General features: G+C 38.5%; 1 protein-coding gene across 1 annotated transcript in view; it reads right to left on the reverse strand.

Moving 5' to 3' along the window:
* Positions 1-22,920, reverse strand: part of KCNH8 (potassium voltage-gated channel subfamily H member 8) — a 387,731-nt gene that overhangs the window by 55,347 nt on the left and 309,464 nt on the right. The window contains exons 10-11 of the mRNA XM_067737194.1: positions 21,976-22,225; positions 15,945-16,159 (exon numbers count right to left, since the gene is read on the reverse strand). Coding sequence (XP_067593295.1) covers positions 15,945-16,159; positions 21,976-22,225 — 465 coding nt within the window. The remainder of the gene's footprint in view (positions 1-15,944; positions 16,160-21,975; positions 22,226-22,920) is intronic.

Consider the following 22,920-nt stretch of genomic DNA (forward strand, 5'->3'; position numbering starts at 1 on the left):
CCACAGGAAGAGTATTTGTAGGCTGATTGAGAATTGTGAACAAAACTCTAAATTTACAATATTGCTTCTTTCACTTATACTCTCAATCCCTCTGCATAATTATATGAATGTGTGCAAGTATGTGTGTACTTTCAGGAAGTGCTGAGTACGTGTTATTTGCTGGCAAATGTGATATATTCACACACCAAAGATTTTTAAAAATGCAACTAATAAGAAGGCTTCCAACTTCTTTCAAGGATGAAACTGAGTCTGGAAAGAACCTGAAATGTCATTTTGTACCTTTGAAATGATGATGGAGTAGAGATTTTACAAGTTTACCCTTGAACATGGAGCAAGAGAAGAATAAAGCAGAATGATATGCATAGCAGACTGAAAAGCATACTTGAACGGGAAGAAATTCTCCTAGAGCTAGTCCATGAACGCAGGATTCTTTAATAAATGGATGGATTTATGAGCAAATAAAAGCACAAACATTAGTGGAGAGCAGAAATCGAATGGCCGGACTATAGTCGTTCTTCTGTCTTACTTGTCTTCTTGTTAATGAGAAATCTTTCTTAAAATACTGAGGCACAGTGGGTTTTTGATAAGACATGACAAGTAATAGCATTAGGGTTAAGAAGATTAAAGTGAATGTTTTTCTGGAAATTCAGTATAGCTTCTGCTGTAAGTCAAAATGCCTGAAGGAGAACATCCCCTTTTAGGAGAATTATGTGCTGATTTGTGGCACAGTGCTTTAGTGGACAAATGTCCTAGGCTGGGATTCAGAATACCAGAGTTTAACTTGATTTTATACTGTTTGATTCTTTTTTTTTTGCGGTATGCGGGCCTCTCACTGTTGTGGCCTCTCCCGTTGCGAAGCACAGGCTCCGGACGCGCAGGCTCAGTGGCCATGGCTCACGGGCCCAGCCGTTCTGTGGCATGTGGGATCTTCCCGGACCGGGGCACGAACCCGTGTCCCCTGCATCGGCAGGCGGACGCTCAACCACTGCGCCACCAGGGAAGCTCCTATACTGTTTGATTCTTTCATTGATTTTGTAATCTCAGGCAGCATGCTACTTGGATGCCCAGTTCCTTCATCTCCAAAGTAGAAATGAAAATCCAAACTCTCAGGGGCGATGCAAAGATGACAAATTAAATAAAATAAGGTATTGTAAACAAATTGCCTTGCTCATAATACATACGTAGTAACCATTAGTATCTTTTCCCTGTCAGTAGATGTGCTGCTAAATCTTCCGTTGACAAGAGAAATTAAAACCTGATGAGATATATTTTGATCTTTTGATGCAATCTTATTTGAAACACATGTTTTCATTTGGTTGATGGGAGATTTTATCCAAAAATGAAAGTCCTCTTTGTACAGAGGGAATATTCTAACTCATTTAGGTCTATAAGATGGGAATTTTAGTTATGTGAGTAAATTTCTTTTTCCCCCTCTCTTTAAGCCACTTGTCATCAAAAGAAAAACTGAGTTTTATCAGATGGTACACTAGGTCCCTTCCAGTTCTAACATTCTATTATTTCATGGATATGGAAATGTGTATATATACGAAGGAATGAATTAAATTCCAATAAGTATTAATCAAGCATGTACTTCATGCAGGCAATTTCGCGAGGAAAAGGATTACAAAGATGAATAAAATGTAGTTCCTGCTCTCAAGGAAGTTACATGTATACAACTGAGTTCTCCACTTACAACTTGGTTGAATTCTTATGATTCATTTTTCAAAAAGTTTCTCATTAAAGTATAACCTACAGAAAAAAGGGCACAAATCAAAGCGTTACTGCCTGATGAATTATCAAAAAGTTCTGTGGTTCATGTTTTACTTATACATTTGGCATGTGAAGCTCATTTTCCCATGGAAACGTATTTCCTGTGAATGCTTCGTTAGCCTACGATACAGCTGGCATTTAGTGCTCAGAGGATTGAGGGACAGAGCGAGAATTTCTACCTTGCGGTACGCGGGCCTCTCACTGTTGTGGCCTCTCCCGTTGTGGAGCACGGGCTCTGGACGCGCAGGCTCAGCGGCCATGGCTCACGGGCCCAGCCGCTCCGCGGCATATGGGATCTTCCCGGACCGGGGCACGAACCCGCGTCCCCTGCATCGGCAGGCGGACTCTCAACCACTGCGCCACCAGGGAAGCCCTCTAACTTTGTTTTGATGGATAAACTTACACTACGTTTCAGCTGGGTTTTGGAGTCAGGTGGTTTGGGACTGAAATTGTAGCTCCTGATTTCCCTTGCTTACTTGCTGGGGGATGCTGGATCAGGTTTTTACCTATCTTATCCTTAACTAGTCTTCTTGTCTAGTACATGAATTTAACAACCTATCTCCACGATTGTTGTGGGAATAAAAATGTTAATGTCTGTAAAGTGCTTCGCATACAGTTTGGTTCCTAGGAGCCATGATAGCATCAGCAGCATCAACATCATCTTTATTTCACAGAGCCTTTGTCAGGAGGGCAGGGCTCTGTTATCCCAACCTACAGACCTTGAAGAGGGTGAGCTCTGGACCCCTAAGACGTAAACAGCCATGGAGAACGCAGTGTGGAATGGAGACCTGGGTCCCTCCAAGTGGGGCTGGGTTGAGAATTCCTGGTGGATGTAGCCTAGGTAGTTTTTCATTCTCAAGGAATGCACACAGGTTGAGGTGTGCATGTGTGTACATATGTAGATTTGATACCTTTTATTTCAGGCTATCTGCTGTTCTCTGCAGGGTAGAAGTAACCAGGGAGGTAGAGAATGAAAGACATTTTTTGTCTTGTTGATGGGATGGCAGGTGGCCTTTTTATCCTCTGACTTTCCCAACCCAGCTAATCCCCATCTCCCTCCAAGGAGCTTAAAAATCAAACTGTTCACGGTTCAACTTGCAAACACAAGCTGAAATCCCCAGATGTCATGGAAATGTGGCTGAGCTCTTTGCAGGGTATGCTTCTTGCTATTTGATTGACAGAAGGCTACACAGAAGAGAATACAGAGGAGATGAAACATGAGCCCATTTAGAGATGATTAAATCTTTGTGTGTTCTTGATTTTATCTTTAATATATATTTAAATGGAATTTGGTTTCTAAGAAAATGTTGCTGAGTTATAATTGTACAACTTACAGTGACGTGATGACCCACAATTCACACACAATCACTAGCTTTGCTTCATTTGTCCAACTACTTCTGAGTACCCCCCCCCCTTTTCTGGATCTTGTCTCTTAACTCTTCAGCCGACTGGGTTGTCATGGAAACCACTGTGGTTTCTACCACAGTGTGATCTCTCCTCATCCTTGACCCTCTCCCCTCACCACACACACACACACACACACACACACACACACACACACACACACAAAGTGATAAAATCTGAGTGGGCACTTAAGCTGAACCCACTCAGTCTTTCCACAGGAATCTAAAATCAACTAAGAGAGTTAAGCTTAATCTGTTGCCCCCTGGAATTGAGAAGCTGCTATCTGTCACCATTTCCTGCTATTTTGGATGAGGAAAGAAAGATGGCAAGTCTACTAAATAAGAATGGAGAGAAAAAGAAAAGGAAGAAATGGAGAGAAAATAGAATAAGAAACGAAGCTTGAGAGCCTGATTATAAGAATTCCTGAGATCCAGGTGTGCATGTGGGTCTGTGTGTGTTATGTGTGTGTGTATTTTATTTAATCATGTAAGATACTTGGAATCCTTATAATAAATCTCTGCTTTTAGTTCTCTATTTGAGTTGGATTTCTTTCTTTCTTTCTTTCTTTCTTTCTTTCTTTCTTTCTTTCTTTCTTTCTTTCTTTCTTTCTTTCTTTCAGTCAAAAGCAACAGAAATTTATTTCTCACAGTTCTGGAGGCTGGGAAGTCCAAGATCAAGGCACTGGAAGATTCTGTATCTGGCAAGGGCCCACTTCCTGGTTTATACATGGGTGTCCTCTCACCATGTCCTCACATGGCAGGGGACTCAGGGAGTTCTCAGGGTCTATTTCATAAGGGCACAAATCCCATTCATGGGGGCTCCATCCTCATGACTTAATCACCCCCAAGAGCCCCCACCTCCTAATACCATCACATTCAGGGTTAGGTTTCAACATATGAACTTTGCGGGGGGAACACAAACATTCAGTCCACAGCACTTGGCTTCTGTGATCCTGCTGCCTTGTTTGCATTTTAGAGTTTAGGTTGATTTTCATTCTGGTTTCAGTTTTCAGATCACTTTGTTTATTATTTTTGCCACGGATTTATAAGCTTTATTGAAATGAAAAATACAAATTGTTGTTCATTTAGTGTCTTAAATAGGTGAGTTAAACCAATAATAATTTAATTTGTTTTTAAAACTGCATTTCTGTTTTGATTTGCAATAGTTTCTGAAGATATAATTAACGTACAATAAATGCACACATCTTAAGTGAACAGCTTGATGAATTACTTCTCTAGGATCCAGCAGTTTCACTCCTAGGTATTTACTCAAGAAAAATGAAAGTATATGTCCACAAAAGTTCATAGATAAGAATGTTTAAAGCAACCTTATTCATAAGAATCCCAAACTGGAAACAACAGAATCCATCAACAGGAGAATGGATTTGAAAATCATATATCAATATAATGGAATATTTAGCAATAAAAAAGAAATTTTGATATACTCAACAACATGGATGTATCTCAAAAACATTAGGTTAAGCAAAAGAAGCCAGCTTCAAAAGGGTACATATTGAATGATTCCATTTTTATGACACCGAAATACTGGCAAAACGAATCTATGTCGATAGAAATCAGATAGTGGGGGTTGGAAGACTGACTGGGAGCAGGCACGATGGAACTTTCTGGGGGAATGGACATGTTCTATTTCTCGTTTCTGGTGGTAAGTTACACGGGCGTATACGATTGAGTTGGATTTCTGTTGCCTACAGTAGATGTCCTCCTTCTAAATTGCCCCCAAGTTTACCAGGCTTCTCAGGCTGGCCCTTTTGCCAATGCCCCACACTAACTGTCCTAAAATAAAAATTTTGAAAACAATCAGTCTGTCTTTTGAGAAGGGGTGAGGGTAACCTCTTTCTTTTGCTTTACAGCATTTGGAAGTTATAAAGCCTTCGTCTCTCTGAAGCTGGGGCCCAAGCAGGAGAAACAAAACTTCAGGGGTAGAGGGGAGTGTAAACTTAGAATCCAGTCCTCCCTAAAATCTTCCTTAAGGGGCAAAAGGTGGGGACAAGACTGATATAGTAGAGGGAATGAAGCAGTAAGCACAGCAACCACTAAGAAGAGAAGAGGAAAATGAGGGTCACTGTGCTGCAGCCAGAGCAAGTAGGACGGGTCGACATATGCAAGAAATTCAACAGCAATCTTCATTTACTCAGTGCCACAAGCAGGAACACAATACTAGGCTCTGAGAACACTGAAACACGATCTCTTCCTTCAAGGTACTATGTTTGCCACAACTTCTGAATCCACTGGAAAACACCTGTATGAGTGTTTCAGAACATAAAATATACACTGGATGCAGGTAAAGTTTCCAGGCCATTACTTACTGAGCTTTTCCCAGCATACCTGACACTGTCTTAAGCACCATAAAAGTGTAGGGTAGGTAAAACCGTTCACCACAAGATGCTTCAGGGAAGGGGGTTTGCTCCCTAAGGGAGAGTATTTTAAAATACACAACCAGCAAAACACTTGTTGAGCCTGGGATGGCAGGGAAAGCTGACATGGTAAAATGCCATGTGAGTCCTTCAATATGCAATTTTCTAAGAACAATTATCTCAGAAAGGTGCAGAATTAATTATGTTCTCTTATTACACAAGACTGTGTTAGCAGATGCACACCTACACACAGGCTACTCTTGAAGAGCTAAGTATCTGGGCTGTCAGATATGATTTTTAAAATTATTACTATTCAGTAAATCATTTTCAAGAAAATTGCTTCCAGGCAGCCCAATCTTATTTGAGACTGAAATGGGGACTAAATTTAAACCAAGTCCCTCCTTTGGAAATCACTCTCTTTTCACTATAATCTTGAAAAAAATTGTAATATAGTCACATAGGAAGCAAGAGATATTGGAAAATCACAGACTTCACTTGAAAGACCCATTCAGGTTTGTTTTTATCTAAGGGAAGAAGCAAGGAGTCGCACCTCATGGATACAGTACAGCTTAATTATAGAAGAAATTGTCTAGTGCCAAGAGGTTCAAGTGAACATAACTCAAATAGGGCCTGGGAATCAGATGCTTTTTCCAATGACATTTGCATTTGAGATAGGGCTGCCTTCTGAAAACATAAAACTGGAGATAGGGCTGCCTTCTGAAAACATAAAACTGAAAACATAAAACTGAAAACATAAAGATTCACCTTTGCATATTAAAGACTTATGGTCCATACCCAAATAGAAATATAAATTCATATTCAGATTCCACTGAGGCTAATGCTGATTAAGAAATATGAGACATGCTTGACCATCATATATACTACAGACCTTATACCTAGTTACCTAAGTTTACCACTTAGGGCAACAGACCTGTGTATTACATTCTGATCAAATATTTTATAACCATAGATAAGCTGCTCTACCAGACCCTGGAGTTTTCCACGTGCTCGCTTCATCCAAAAAATTTGTGGCCTCATGCCCTGGGCAATAAAAGTGAGGTGAATAACAGTTCAGAATTATTTGATGTTTAAAAGTTCTCTACTTTCTGGGGGTATTAGTGTTGTAACAGTTAATCTATGTCTATAGAAAATATATGTGTTACCTTGGATTTGAAGGTAGATCTTTTTTTTTTTTTTTTTTCCCATCTTAACACCTACTATACCAAACCACTTGGAGAAATTATATTACCTACATAGCAAGAGGTTTTTTTCCCTATTTTTCAGCTTAAATTCCTCCTATGGCTTTTGAAACCTTCTTGTCCTGAACTTACGGGAGCTGAAAAATTGCTGTTTTGCAATTTAGCTGTTCTTTTAATTTGTTCTTCCAAATCCTACTATTGACACTCTCTTTGCTTTTGTTACTTCTAAGATATATAATTCTAAAGTCCCATAACTTTTCATTTTAGACTCCATTTACTGGCTATATAGGCTGCTCTCTTTAGGACTTAATTCATTTTCTCAAAATTTCACATAGGTTCCAGGTCCCAAAGTAAGATTTTTGACATTTATTCATTCAAGTATCAAATATATATTAAATGTTGATTCTGCACCATGCTCTGATTTAGGCACTGAGGATATATATAGAACAAGACAAAGCCTGAATAAAATAGACATTCTGGCAGGAGAAACTGACAATGAACATGAAAACATACATTTTAAAGTAACTGAGATCTTGTTAAACGCTATGAAAAAGATAAACAAGGTGATGTGACAGAGGATAACTGGGAGAGGCAAACTCCAGGGCAGGCAGTCAGGTAAGGTCAGGGGAGTAGCACTGGAGAAAGAGAAAATAGCAATGCAAAGGCCCTGAGGCATGAGAGGCAGGCAGGCACCTGGCATGTGTAAGGAAGGGAAAGCAGGCCAGTTTGCTGGAATGCAATGCTGGACACGAGTTGATATCTGATGTATCAGATAAGTTTGAACGACAGGCAGGAGTTGGAATGCAGAGAATCTTGAAAGTTATGGTGAGAAGTCTGGATTTTATTAACAGTTCATGAGGATCCATTGAAATACTTTAAGCAACAGAATGACATGTTCCAATTTATATTTTGAAAAGGTTTCTCCTGTAGACTTGAGGAAATAGGGTGGGTAAGGGTTTAAGAAAAGAGGCAAGGATGGGTGCAAGCAATCTACACAGGGGATGCTCCCACATCCCACAAGGCCACTCCTTCAAGGTACAGAAAGAAAAAAAACATTTGACAAAATTCTACATGCACTTATGATAAAAACTCTAGAAAAAGTAGATATAGAGGGAATGCACCTCAACATCATAAAGGCCATATATGACAAACGTACAGCTAACATCATACTCAATGGTGAAAAGCTGAAAGCTTTTCCTCTAAAATAAACAAGAAGACAAGAATCCCCAATCTCCTCTTTTATTCAACATAGTATCGGAAGTCCTAGCTATAGCAATTAGGCAAGAAAAAGAAAAAAGTCATCCAAATTAAAGAAGAAGAAGTAAAACTGTCACTATTTACAGATGATACGATAGTATGTATGCATACATTTACAGATCTACGATACTGCATATAGAACCCTCCCCAAAAAACTATTAGAACTAATTGAAGTTGCAGGATACAAAATTAATATCCAGAAATCTATTGTGTTTCCACACATTAATAACAAACTATCAGAAAGAGAAATAAAGAAAACAATCCCATTTATAATTTCAACAAAGAGAACAAAATATTTAGGAATACATTTAACCAAGGAGGCAAAGGACCTGTATTCTGAAAACTATAAGACATTGAGGAAAGAAATTGAAGATGACACAAACAAATGGAAAATTATACCATGCTTATGGATTGGAAGAATCAATATCGTTAAAATATTCATACTACATAAAGCAATCTGCACATTCAATGCAATCCCTACAGAATACTAATGGCATTTTTCACAAAACTAGAACAAATAATCCCCCAAGTTTTTTGGAACCACAAAAGACCACAAATAACCAAAGTAATTTTGAGAAAGAAGAACAAATCTGAAGGTATCAGGATCCTAAATTTGAAACTATGCTACAGAGCTAGTAATCAGAGAGTATGGTACTGGCACAAAAACAGATACGAAACTCAATGGCATAGAAGAGAGAGCTGAGAGATAAACCCACACTTATATCGTCAGTTAATCTATGACAAAGGAGGCAAGATTATTCAATGCAGAAAAAGTCTCTTTGATAAAGGGTGTTGGGGAAACTGGACAGCTACTTGTAAAGGAATGAAATTGAACCACTTTCTCATGCCATATACAAAAATAAACTCAAAATGGACTAAAGGTTTAAATGTAAGACCTGAAACCATAAAACTCCTGGAAGAAAACATAGGCAGGAACTTCTTTGACATTGGTCTTAGCAATATTTTTTTGGCTATGACTCCTCAGGTAGAGGAAACAAAAGCAAAAATAAACAAATGGGACTACATCATACTACGAAGCTTTTACACGGGAAGGAAACTACCAACAAAACAAAAAGGCAACCTACTGAATGGGAGAAGGTATTTGTAAATGATATATCCAATCAGTGGTTGATACCAAAATATACAAAGAACTCATACAACTCAGTATCAAAAAACCAGATAACCCAATTAAAAAATGGGCAGAAGACCTAAATAGACATTTTTCCGAAGAAGACATACAGATGGTCAACAGGCACATGAAAAGATGCTCAATATCACTAATCATCAGGGAAATGTAAATGAGCTATCACCTCACACCTTTAAGTACGGTTATCACAAAAGGGACAATAAATAACAGGTGCTGGCAAGGATGTTGGGAAAAGGGAACCCTCGTGTGCTATTGGTGGAAATGTAAATTAATGTAGCCACTACAGAAAGCAGTGTGGAAGTTCCTCAAAAAACTTAAAATAGAAATACCATATGATCCAACAATTTCAATTCTGAGTAGTTATCTGAAGAAAATGAAAACACTAATTTGAAAAGATGTATGCACTCCCATTTTCACTGCAGCACTACTTACTATAACCAAGACATGGAAACAGTCTAGGTATCCATCGATATATGAATGGATAAAGAAGATGTGGTATACTATACAACACAATATTACTCAGCCATAAAAATAATAAAATCCTGGCACTTGCAGCAGCATGGATGAACCTGGAGAGTATTATGCTAAGAGAAATAAGTCAGACAGAGAAAATCATGTACTGTATGATTTCACTTATATGTGGAATCTAAAAGACAAAAGAACAAACAAAACAGAAACAAACTGGCGATTGTCAGAGGGGAGAGGGTTGGGGGGTGGAATGAAATAGGTGAAGGGGATTAAGAGGTAAAAAATTCTGACTAGTGAAAAAAAAAACTGGCTACAAAATAAATAAGTCACAGGGATGTAACATACACATAGGGAATACAGTCAATAATATTGTAACAACTTTGTATGGTGCTAGATGGCAACTAGATTTATTGTGGTGATCATTTTATAAGATCTAAAAATATTGAATCACTATGTTGTACATCTTAATCTAATCTAATATTGTTTGTTAATTATAACTCAATTTAAAGAAAAAGAATAGAGACAGGGAGAACCATTACATCACTTCTCTTTTGTCATGGTCAGGGAGATATGTCTCAGTACCTACCTGCCCACCCTCCCACCCCATACACACCCCACAGGCTAGTGAGAGCAAGTTGACTCTCCCATTAGCATGTAACTTTTACATTTAATTATGTTTAATATATAGGTGTTATCTGATGTATATGACCACTCTGGAAAGTTTTCCATTAATTATGTCTATAAATGTGCTTGTTTCACTCGAGAGTCAAGACTGGAGTGCATAGTTTTGTAACTACACTATTGAAATATGGTGCTTGGTGTGTAGAGAGAGTGTGTGTTGATGGGGGGTTCGGGGTACTGTGATGAAGCTTGAGGTTCTGAGCAGCTATGGGTCAGCACTATAAATCACCCACGTACCATCTAATACATCAAAACTGGAGGAAAGCTGCTAAAAGTGGGTGCTCCTCACAGGCTCCCTTGTCTCTGTTCAGGAACCTTCTCTGAAATTTGGTGTAACCTCTTGTGCTGTAGTGGAGGTGGCATTTCAAAGACCTTCACCCAGAGGCCACTGACACTCAGGAACCTAGGGAAATATCTCTCTCGTTACTAAAGGGTGGGGAGAGTGAAGGAGGAGACTTTATTTTTTATGCTGATCAGAGTATATAAAAATAATGGAACACTAAGGGAAAAAATGAGGTAACCAACACACTTAAACTGTAATAGGTTTCCAATCAAAAAATGGGCAGAAGACCTAAATAGACATTTCTCCAAAGACATACTGATGGCCAATAGGCACATGAAAAGATACTCAACATTGCTAATTATTAGAGAAATGCACATCAAAACTACAAAGAGGTTTTACCTCACACTGGTGAGAATGGCTATCATCAAAAAGCCTACAAATAATAAATGCTGGAGAGGATGTGGAGAAAATGGAACCCTCCTACACTGTTGGTGGGAATGTAAATTGGTGCAGCCACTGTGGAGAACAGTAGGGAGGTTCCTTTAAAAACAGAGTTGCAATACAGTTCAGCTATCCCACTCCTGGGAATATATCCGGAAAGGATGAAAACTCTAACTCAAAAAAATACATGCACCCCAATGTTTATAGCAGTACTATTTACAATAGCCAAGACATGGAAGCAACCTAAATGTCCATCAACAGAAAAATGGATAAAGAAGATGTGGTACATATACACAATGGAATATTACTCAGCCATAAAAAAGAACGAAATAATGCCATTTGCAGCAACATGGATGAACTTAGAGATTATCATACTAAATGAAGTAAATTAGATAAAGACAAATATCATATGAAATCATTTGTATGTGGAATCTAAAAAATGATACAAATGAATTTATTTACAAAATAGAAACAGACTCACAGACACAGAAAACAAACTATGGTTACCAAAGGGGAAAGGGAGGAGGGATAAATTAGGGGTTTGGGATTAACATATACACACTATTATATAGAGCACAGGGAACTATACTCAATATTTTGTACATAACCTGTAATGGAAAATAATCTGAAAAAGAATGCATATATAAATGTATAACTGAATCACTTTGCTATATACTTGAAACACTGTAAATCAGCTATACTTCAGTAAAAAAAATGACAAAAAAAAGTTAATAGGTTTCATCGAGTAACCCCTGTTAAGGTAAAACCGGAGAATTTATCACCTTTTTCCGACAACCATTGCCATTTGCTGCTTCAAAACCTCACCACCAAGTCAGAGTCCACAATGTGCAAACCCAGAACATATCTACACATAGCCATAGCAATAGCTGATCTCCAGTGTTTTAGCACTATTAATGTTTGAAAACATATTTTAGATACTCTTCCATCACTATTTATCTCAAATTCAAAATTCTTATGTTAAGGCAAACTAAATTTCACAACCAACAACAGATGGGTCTGTGCTAAAATCAATTTTATAGGGTTTACCATGAGAAGCTGTGAAGCAAATTTCTTAGCATCTCCATAAACAGAAATAGCTAAATTAATCTATGTCATTATTGGGGTCATCCAGGAGATATAAATAAGGGCAAACACAGAGAATACACTGAGTGCATAAAACTCCTAATTAGCATGAGATCGAAACAGTACTAGCTAGCCTTTTCACAAACTTAGAAAATATTTTACACATTTTAATTAGTTTTCCTGTGGGAATTGGATGAGCTGCTATTCTAAAGTTACGTAATTTATCAGAGTTCTAGAGTCACAGCTTACTCTTACATGCACACCTTTTGACTATTTCTTAAAATGCTTCTTTGGTCTTTATTTCAAATGGGTTTTTATTTTATTTTATTTCAAAATGGGTTGATGATCAGTCTCCTCTTTATCCAGATGTTCTGGTAACGTTCTGTCACCTGATAGTTTATAAGCTACTTGGGATAGAAGGTGATATTCAGAAGGGAAAATTAGAAAGACACAAGGCAATCAAACAGAGAGAGTTAAGCTAATATGTGTCAGAAACAATGGGGAATTTGTGGATGAAGGGAGAGGATGAAGAGAGGAGAGGAGGTGAGAGCAAGAATAAAGGGCTGAACAATGGGGCAGGGAGGCCACAGGAGTTTTAAGATTAAGGATATAGAGTGAAGTCACATTTATACTGTTTGCATTTCCATCATGCAAATGTTCCTCCTTCTAGAACTCATTGACCAACCTTTCACACAGGCTTCAACCCATCAGAAACCCTGTGTGATTGGATAGTTTTGTTTGCACATGTGTGGGAATTAAGGAGGGGGCTGGGTTCCACACTGGTCTTACACCAGAGTTGCAGAGCAGAGAGTAGGAATCCATGACCATAGGTAATCGTCAGAATAGAAGCTCCCCCCAAAGTCATAGTATCCTTGGAAACAGCACAAGACTTCTCCCCCGGGGTATGAAATTATGGGTCAGGGTGGTCCAAATTTACCTTTAGAAGGTATAGCACCCCAGGATCTTGGATATACTGTAAATAGAACTTCTGAGTGATACAAGACGAGGAAACACAAAATATAAAACGATAAGGGTCTCAGAGGTAAGTGCCAGTTCCCATTAGCCCTTAAAGTGTAACTCAGAAGGAGTCCTCTGTAAAGAAGCAAGACTTTTGGTTTCAGCCACAATGAAAGAGCTTATATTGAACTAAAAAATAATTATAAATCTGGACAAAATATATAAAATAACTGTTTGAAAGCACTGGAGAGCAAGCAACGTACGTCAGACTTGAAGTGCTGTGTTGCCTGGGAAAAGGGAAGTCCATCAGGGTGAGGACCATGTTTATCCAGGTGTTTTCCTGAGAGAATCGGCTGTTTCAGCGTGAGGTGTAAGAGAAAGGAACAGTCTTCCTGGACGAGGACGTTTAGGTGTACCAAACCACCTGGGATTTGATGAATAAACCCCAGAGAGGAGGGAACTACATCAATGGGGGCCCTTGAGGCATCAGCCAGCTCCCCATTTGAGCCTACACAGGGTGGTGCTCCAAGAAACCAGATGATTTCCATAACCATGTGATGCTCAGGAGATGCAGGCTGGAATTCAAGGCCTGCCAAATTGGAGGAGCCTTGGTGAACATCCAAGGATTTTAGCTGAGATCCTGAAAAAAATCATGCCTTACTTAGGAGTGAGAGCTATAGCACCAGAGTAAGGGCAAAACTGAAACAGATCAGCCTAACAAAGATGAAGAGGAACGGTGAGCAGGATGAAAGTGATTTGCTGGTACTCTATCTGCCTGCCAAGAGAAACTATAACCCTATCTGGAGGGAAATAAGGTGAACACTTTTTCATAAACAACATCTACAATGAAGCAAAATCATGATATCTGTTAAAAAGAGGGGTGGGGGCCAAATAACCAAAAAGAAAACAAACAAAAAAAACCACACACAAGAGAAATAACAGATAACGAAAATAGTCTCATTGGCAATTCAGACATTGGAGTTTTAAAATCACTATGATTAATGTTTCAGCAAAGAGAAGAAGAAGATAAAAAATGGATTAAAGGTAAGAATCCTTAAAAGTAACCAACTAAGAAGAAACTAGGGGTTGAGATCCCATATTTTCCATTTGTCTATGCTGAGGAATGGTGGCTCTTCCTCTCTTCCCTCATTTCTTTTTCCCTTTTTGGTGGCTTCGATGCCCTAACTCACCTCCACTCTTCAAAAATAGTTGTCACATTACACTGTCGTGGAGAGCACAAAAGGCAACTTTAGTCGTAGACCTCGATTTATTGAAAGGGAAGACAAGATGAGTGTCTTCAAGAAGAAGAGACAACAGGGGACTTCCCTGGTGGCGCAGCGGTTAAGAATCCGCCTGCTAATGCAGGGGACACGGGTTTGAGCCTTGGTCCGGGAAGATCTCACATGCCGCGGAGCAACTAAGCCCATGAGCCACAACTACTGAGCCCATGTGCTGCAACCACTGAAGCTGGCGCGCCTAGAGCCCGTGCTCCACAACAAGAGAAGCCACCGCAACGAGAAGCCCGTGCACCGCAGCGAAGAGTTGCCCCCGCTCGGCACAACTAGAGAAAGCCCGTGCGCAGCAACGAAAACCCAACGCAGCCAAAAATAAATAAGTAAATAAATAAGAGACAACATAACTATGAGTTTACAGATTTTAAAATGACAGACCCCTGTGCCCATACTCTGTCCCTGCCACCTACAAGTTTGTGTGACCTCACACACGTTACTTAACCATTCTGCATCTGCCTCCTGTCCTGTAAAACCTAGTTGACACTCACCTTCAACCGTGGCTTTAAGCACTAAATGAGATGTTTTACACAGGCAGAGTATTTAGCACAAGTAAGTTTGCAATAAATATCGATACCTCCTCTGCTGCTTGTCATCACCAATGGAGAGAAGCACACATTCAAGAGTGGTAATCTTGAACGTCAGAAAGGGATACCATTTACATACTGTCTGCCATTTGATATCCTCCACCAAGATGAAGTCATACGCAATTTGGGTTCATTCTTTACCTTTCAAGTGGAGAATACTGATGACGAACAAAATGTCCCCACAAGTGTGTTAGTCAAAACAAGAGCTTCGTTTCTTAAACCCTTAGGGAAAAAATCGAGTATAGCAGATATCTGGGGCAGCTCAAGGCAGCAGATCAAGGCTTCTGTTCATAGAGAATGCTCTGCGTACGTGCTCTGGTTTGCCTTTCAACAATCATCCCTATTAAATCATTGGTCTCTCTGACACATCTAATGAAGTCATGTTCATGAGCAGCTTAATCACGGGATGCAGTTTGGTACATATTTTGACAGGAAAGCTGTTTGTATAAACTGAAACATGCGGCAAATATATAATTTCAGAAAATGTTCATTATGCTTTCAGCGTGACAATCTTTGGCTTGAATCCTTCCGTGCATTTTTAGTCATTTTAAGATAGGCTGTTTTGAGTACCGGTTAACAAATAAAAAGATATTCTTAAGCAAAATGTATGTCAAGCCAGTGGAGTAGTGAATAATTACACACACAGCAAACTCTGCACCACATACTCTATCCAGAAATCTTTCAGTTCGGGAGAAGTCACACATCTCTAGCTGAATATTATATGTCCCTGAAATTGATTCTGGCTATAAGCACATGAAAATAAAAAAGAAAGAAACTGAATTAAGAGAAGTCATCCGTAAATAATACTTTCCTAAAATGTTGATAACAAGCTCCAGGTTTGACTTGTAGCTAATTATCTAACTGCTCAATTAGTAACTGAACAGTCCTACCTTATCTGCTCAGAGGCTTTTTGAAGTGAGGTCAGGACATGTGCCTTTCCTGTTATAAATGATCTCCAGGCCCCGTGTGTTTGGGTCTCAGCACTAATTAGAAGCGAGACTTACATCACTCTCGTGACCTTCTCGAAGGTTGTATGTGAGGTCATGCTGAATGTCTTCCACAAATTTGTGAGCGTATTCTGGGTAAAGGTCCAGCACTTCAAAGAGTCCTTTGAGGATGATGCACTGGAGATCACAGTAGGTTAGCGCCTTCACATCCGCATTGGTCTTGATCACTTGGTCCTTAATTGATAGATTGGCTCCAATTAAATCTCCTTTCCCTTGAAACAGTGAAAAAAAGAGACATGTAGCTTTGATGAAAAGCAAGCTTGGGACTGGTAACTTTGTTTGATTTACAGGCTTCATTTCTCTGAAATTACACTGAAAGAGAAGAGGAACCTTTATCTGGGGCAGGGTTTCTCAGCCTCAGCAGGGTTGAGATTTGGGGCCTCATCATTCTCTGCTGGCAGGGGGAGCATTCCGTACGGGGTAGAATGTTTAGTAGCATCTCACATCATCCACCCCCAGAGATGACACCCAAAATATCTGCAGGCATTGCCTAATGTGCCTTGGCAATCGAAATTGTCCCCCGTTGAGAAAACTGGTCTAGAGAATAAAGCCTAGGAGCCCGAGAATTAGGAATTGTAGGTCATACATGGGCTCCAGACAGGTCCCTCACAGGATCTGGTAAATGACTTTAGACAAAGCAGTTGACATTTTTCGTCACCGTTGCTTTAACCATTCAAGGGAAATAATAATGGCTCAGTTTTTCTGACTGTAAAAATGCTCCAGGATTCTGAGGTTTAGACCATCAAGAGGTATATTAATCATTTTGATTCTAGCACTTTGGACAAGAATATAAGTATCACCATCTAATATACTTGGGTTGTTTTATTTATCTCTGAACATGTCTACAGGACAGGAGGCGGGGCATGGAGGAGGAGAGTTGAGAGGCAGAGGCAACTACTGGGCATTACAGACCATGAAATCTACTACATAGAAATGTAAAATACAAGTCATAGTTTTAATGCTCTGTGACAGTGTAAAAATCCCATTTTCTCCAGCAACAAAGAAAGTGAATAAATAAAAACTATGAGCTCTTCCACTGTGGGGAGAGATGATCTAACACTACTTTATTCACATGTTCTGTGTCCCACCCCACAGCCAGCACCTCTGATCTTTTTTAACACCTCTGCCGATCAGTCTTAGGCTACACTTCACCTGTCTGGGAACTAGCTTACTTCCTCGAGTTTGCTGATTAGATAATATTGGACAAGTTATTTAAATCTTTAAAATCTTAAAATTGATTCAAATCAGTTTAACCTGGCAGGAGGGTGAGCATAATTGTAATTACTAACAAAGAGCTGATTGCAGCTTCAGTTTTATTTTAGACAGAGCCATTCATTCACTCAGCATCCATGTGAGAAAACTGCAAGAAAATCCATTCAATTCTCAGACAGACTTAGGTTAAAAGCTGAGGTAATATGACCAAGTTCACAAAGGATGCTGGCATTGGATTCAAGGCTCCAACTTAGGAGTTTCTACTTCGTCTTTGCTTTGTCCTCAAATATCATCATGCCTATAACTAAATAAAATAACTTTTATTTATTTATATATTTTTATGGCCGCTTTGTTTCATTTCACAGGGAACCAACAACCACTAATTGACCAACCAAAAACCACCAAGCAAATAATATCTTTGGAATGTTATAGAACAAATTGTCCCGTCCATTCTTCATTCAATTAATTTTTTTAACTTTGAAACTTTTATTTTTTTACTGTGCCCAGAATTTCTGGAAGCAAAGTCTCTGGCATGCAACAGGCTTCCATAAAAGTCTGTTTTATTGAATTTGACAGTAAAAGGAGATGTGCCACATCAACCATGAATACCTGAGATATTCATAAATATTTGTGCCAGATCAAAACATTTTAAATTATTCTAGGTGTTACCTTTGAATTAAAACCTTGAAATTGAGCCCATTTGGCAGAAGAAACAAATCTATATTTATAGACACTAAGACAAGAAACAGCCACATAGTGTTGAAGAACTCAAGTTTGATTTACTGTTGTCACCAATCCTGCTAAACTTGGAAATTGTTTTTCTTGCATGTTTTCTTAGAAATCTAAATTGCCGCTCAAAAACTCAAAGTTGGATACTGATGCAAGACGTAAATATAGCCAGGATGGACTGAATACAGCAGATTTTCAAATTTTGTATATCTGAGGAGAATTTACCACGAGGCACCATGTTGCCGCGGTGAGAATTCACATATTCTGTGAAGCAACTGGTGTTTGGAAAAACGTTAGGGTCGTAATACTTTCATACCTGGTGATTTTGGCCACAATCACCCCAGCATCTTGCTAAACTTGGCATCTTAGAAAGAATTCTAGTTTATTTATTTATTCAATGGATAATTATGGACCACTGACATGTGTGCCAGACCTCAGATGGAGCCCTGATCATCACCTTCACTCATTTTACGATTTTGTGGATTACTCCCTACCTAGATTTAGAGCCTATATCTAAGTTTCTTAATTACACTGGGTTTCAGTATCTTTATTTCTAAAAGAAAAGAAGACATTTATGATCCCTTAGAGTCTCTATTATTCAGAATTCCATTACTGATATTTGCTAATCATTATTCTTCCATTGGGCAAAAAAACGTTGATGGGATGCATGTGCAAACCATCCTGGTTAGAGCTATAACTTATGTTTAATTATAATTAGGCAGACTAATGCCATCTGTGAAGAGTGCATTTATCTGTGCTTTGTCATCTTCTTTTAAATCACAATGAAGAAAGTGTTCAATTACCAGGACATGAAATGAATGTGTATAAGGCAGACAAATTCTATCCCTGGAAAAATCCCTGCCTCTCTGTCAACTGCCTCCCCGAAAAGCATCAGATTAAGAACGCCTTCAAGAATTGATAGGACGACGGGATTGTTTGAATAAATTATGGCTTGACAGCTGTTTGGTGATACTTTTCCCCTATGACATTATGTATTAATTATTTTGTTGGCAGAGTGAACATGTACTAAATATCTATATTTTAAGCCATGTGCTTAAGTTTATCAAAGTCAGTATTGATTTAAATTGGCCCATAAGATAATATTACCGTAGGGGAAGTAAAATAGTCAGTCTCCGTTGAAATGATGCTAACCACAGAGAGAAAATATTACTAATGTATTATCTTTGGGTTTAGTCCCAATATAACATAGGCGTGTTTCGAATGGTCATGTGCATTTTTGAGAGATATATGGTAGCAGCAAAGATGGGAAAACGTTAATTACGGGAAGCTCAATTTATGTAGGAAATGCGGGCCAGAAGCACAAGGCAATGAACTAAGTCTTTTAGTTGTTAGTAGAATTTTTTTAACATAAGAAATCCGGGGGCTTCCCTGGTGGCACAGTGGTTGAGAGTCGGCCTGCCGATGCAGGGGACACGGGTTCGTGCCCCAGTCCGGGAAGATCCCACATGCCGCGGAGCGGCTGGGCCCGTGAGCCATGGCCGCTGAGCCTGCGCGTCTGGATTCTGTGCTCCGCAACGGGAGAGGGCACAACAGTGAGAGGCCCGCATAACGCAAAATAAATAAATAAAATAAAATAAGAAAATCCGATGGAATTGTGTATTACAAACAATAGTATTTACATACAAGCCACCAAATTTGTACCTATCGTGACATAGTATCAGGGATGATGCCTTCGTATTCCATTCCTAGAACTGTTGCTAGTTACCAAATTTAAAAATTCACCACCATTATGGAAAAACCCACATTATATACATGTAAAAATAGTGCATTAATTTGCTTACATGTATATCAAACCATAAGCTGCTAGAAAAATAACTAAATACCCTTTAATTTAATTTATTTTATTTTAAATTAAATTTTATGGGAGTATAGTTAATTTACAATGTTGTGTTAGTTTCTGCTGTATGGAAGAGTGAATCAGTTATACATATACATATATCCACTTTTTAGATTCTATTCCCATATAGGTCATCACAGAGTATTGAGTACAGTTCCCCGTGCTATACAGTAGGTTATTAGTTATCTATTTTATATATAGTAGTGTGTATATGTCAATCCCAATCTCCCAATTTATCCCTCCACCACCTTTCCCCCTTGGTAACCATAAATTTACTTTCTACATCTGTGACTCTATTTCTGTTTTGTAAATAAGTTCATTTGTACCATTTTTTGAGTTTCCGCATATAAGCGATATCATATATTTGTCTTTGTCTGACTTACTTCAATCAGTATGACAATCTCTAGGTCCATCCATGTCGCTGTAAATGGCACTAAATGCCCTTTTAAAAGCAGACTGTGCCAATGGACAGGCTATAAAACTGATAGTGGTACTAAGGAAGCCCACAGGTAAAGAAAGGTTTTTGAAGCAAATTTAGAAATGATTGTCACTTTTAATTTTGAATAAAAAATGATAGAATGACTGATCTTTAACTTCGTAGAGTTGAGAAGTGGGCAGGAAGAGTGTTAAATTCTCCTCTTGAAAAACACACACGTACAGAGTCTCACTCTCCCACTGATAATGAGCTGGCCACACTGAGGATAAATACACTCTTTTCGTTGCTCTTCCATGCCTTTCTATTAAGGAGAAAAACATCAGGGGGTGAATCAAGAACTGAGCCCAAACTTTGGAAGCCAAGCCCTACCGTTCCTCTGGGATGTGGTAAACTGAAGTCAATTGGAAGCAATGGAAAGCATTCTTCCATTTGGTATTTTACCCCTCGCTGCCCCCATCTCTGCACCTCTAACTGGGGATAATCATAGCAACCTAATAGGGTTGCAAGATTTGAACTGGATAATGGACATACAACACCCAGCTCACATTAGGGAATCAATCAATATTAGTTCTCTTCTCTCTTCCCAAATGTAACCTATCTTGAATCTTACTAGCTAAAATCCAGAGACTGCAGACTTAACAATGATCATATAGAATAAAAGGCATTGTTCAGAGGTGGAAAGGACACTGGATGCAGAGTCTGAAGACCTACGTTAGCTTTGACTTCGGAAAAATGAGAAAATACCTCTCTTATCTGTCTCTTTGTGTTAGGAAAATGTAACTAAGGTCCCACATGTGAAAATACTTTGTAAAGGGTTGGGTTGTCCACAGATATTAGGTTCTTAAATATGAAAATTAAAAATAAATGAAAAGTGCTGCATTAGTCACTTTTAATTAACACAAATTCTAAACATTATCATTCTACACTGGTGTTCAAAATATATCGTTTAGACCAGTACCTAATTTATTCGTAGGCCCTCAAGAAATAATAGTTGAATAAATAAATGAACAAACAGATAAAGAAACAAATGAAAGTGATTTTTAAAAGAGATACATATAAAATTGCAGATAGCAATTTTTCTACATTAACCCTGCATGTCACCTTTTCTCAGCTGACATTTACATTTCAATGAACACCAATTATGTCTTAATAGTTGGAGTCAACTTTGTGGTACAAAATATTCACAAATTGTCCTATGAATTTTTGAGGGAGTGAAAAGAGCCTATCATCACCTTGACAGAATTGAGTTAATGATTGCTATGATTGCTACGAGAGCTTATTCTCAAAACGAAATCATTTTTTGTTCAATTTCTAGCACAGATAAAACAATTTTCAATGTTCTTCTCTGAATTGATTCTCCACAAAAAGGCAGAAATGCCCTCTGAAAACTGACCAGCTGTCTCACCAAGAGGCAGACTATATCATAATTTATAATCTGGCTTTAGGAATCAGAAAGAACTGTGTTCATTCTCTTGCTATGTTATTTGGGACAAATTAAGTTAACTAAGATACTATATATTCACTTGTAAAGTAGGGATAATATTTATACCACTGGATTTTTAACAAGAATCAAAACATGTGTTGGATATAACACTTAGCACAGTGTAAACTCAATATATGGCATAACAATTAATTAATAATAAAAACTAATAATTTGGCAAATTAAAACCATATCTGAATCCACATATTCATCCCTGATTTTCCTTCTCTCAATCACAGTTTTTCCCCCCATTTCATCTCCTTAATTTATGCTCCAGAGTAAAATTTCATGAAGCTTTTCAACTCAGACATACCAAGAATCGCCAGCACCATGCTGTCTTTAAGAACTTCCATGGAGCCCGAGCATACAAAGTAGATAGCCTGCAAAGCATCTCCCTGACGCAGCAGATACTCCCCTGGAGCACAGAAGGAGGTTTTGATGTGTAGGGACAGAGACCTGAGGCAGCCCCGGCTGGCACACTCAAAAAGGGACAACTGTAAGATTTCCTTGTTCAGGTGCATGGTGATGTCAGAACGAAGCTCATCTGGAAAGTCTTTCAAAAGCTGTCAGAGAAGATGAAAGAGGGAAGCAAGTTGGGGTCAGTCTTGCATAATCATTGACTATAAGACCACAGGAAGTTTTTCCCACTGTTTGACCAGCCACAGTACAGAAGAGGAAATATACATATGAATAATCCTGGAGAGATTTTTCCATTACTGTGACCCTGGTTGTGTGCTCCTAAATAATCAGCTGTTAATAAGTCTAGAGAAATAGAATAAATTAATAAAAGACTCTAGAATGGAACATATAGTTCCTTGTGACTTGCTTTTCACAAAGATGCCTACTCAGGACAGAAGATATGGAATTTGGATCTTTTAGTGTTTCCTCTGCTGTCATGACCATCTGAAGAGAGGAAAAAACAAATAATTACTTAAAAATATTGATGACTAGTTTCGTTGGGGGGTTGGTGGAATGGTTGCTTGATTTGTAGGATACCTTTTCTACAGTGGTGGTCTGCGGTGTTTCTGGATGTCCAAAGATAACATGTTTGCTGAAAAGCCTTTTTTTTTTTTACTTTGTTGCTTTTAAAGGTAAACATTAACTTGATTAATCTAATATTCCATGATTCCATCATTCAACTGTCATAAGAATTGGTTCCTTCAAAGAGGGTCAATGAGAATGAAAATAAGTCTGCCTGATTGACCAAAGTAGCAAGTTACTGTAAAACACAGGCCAATCCAAAGTGACATTGTAAAAA

This window comes from Pseudorca crassidens, chromosome 5 (assembly GCF_039906515.1).
Source record: "Pseudorca crassidens isolate mPseCra1 chromosome 5, mPseCra1.hap1, whole genome shotgun sequence".
Taxonomy (NCBI): Eukaryota; Metazoa; Chordata; class Mammalia; order Artiodactyla; family Delphinidae; genus Pseudorca; species Pseudorca crassidens.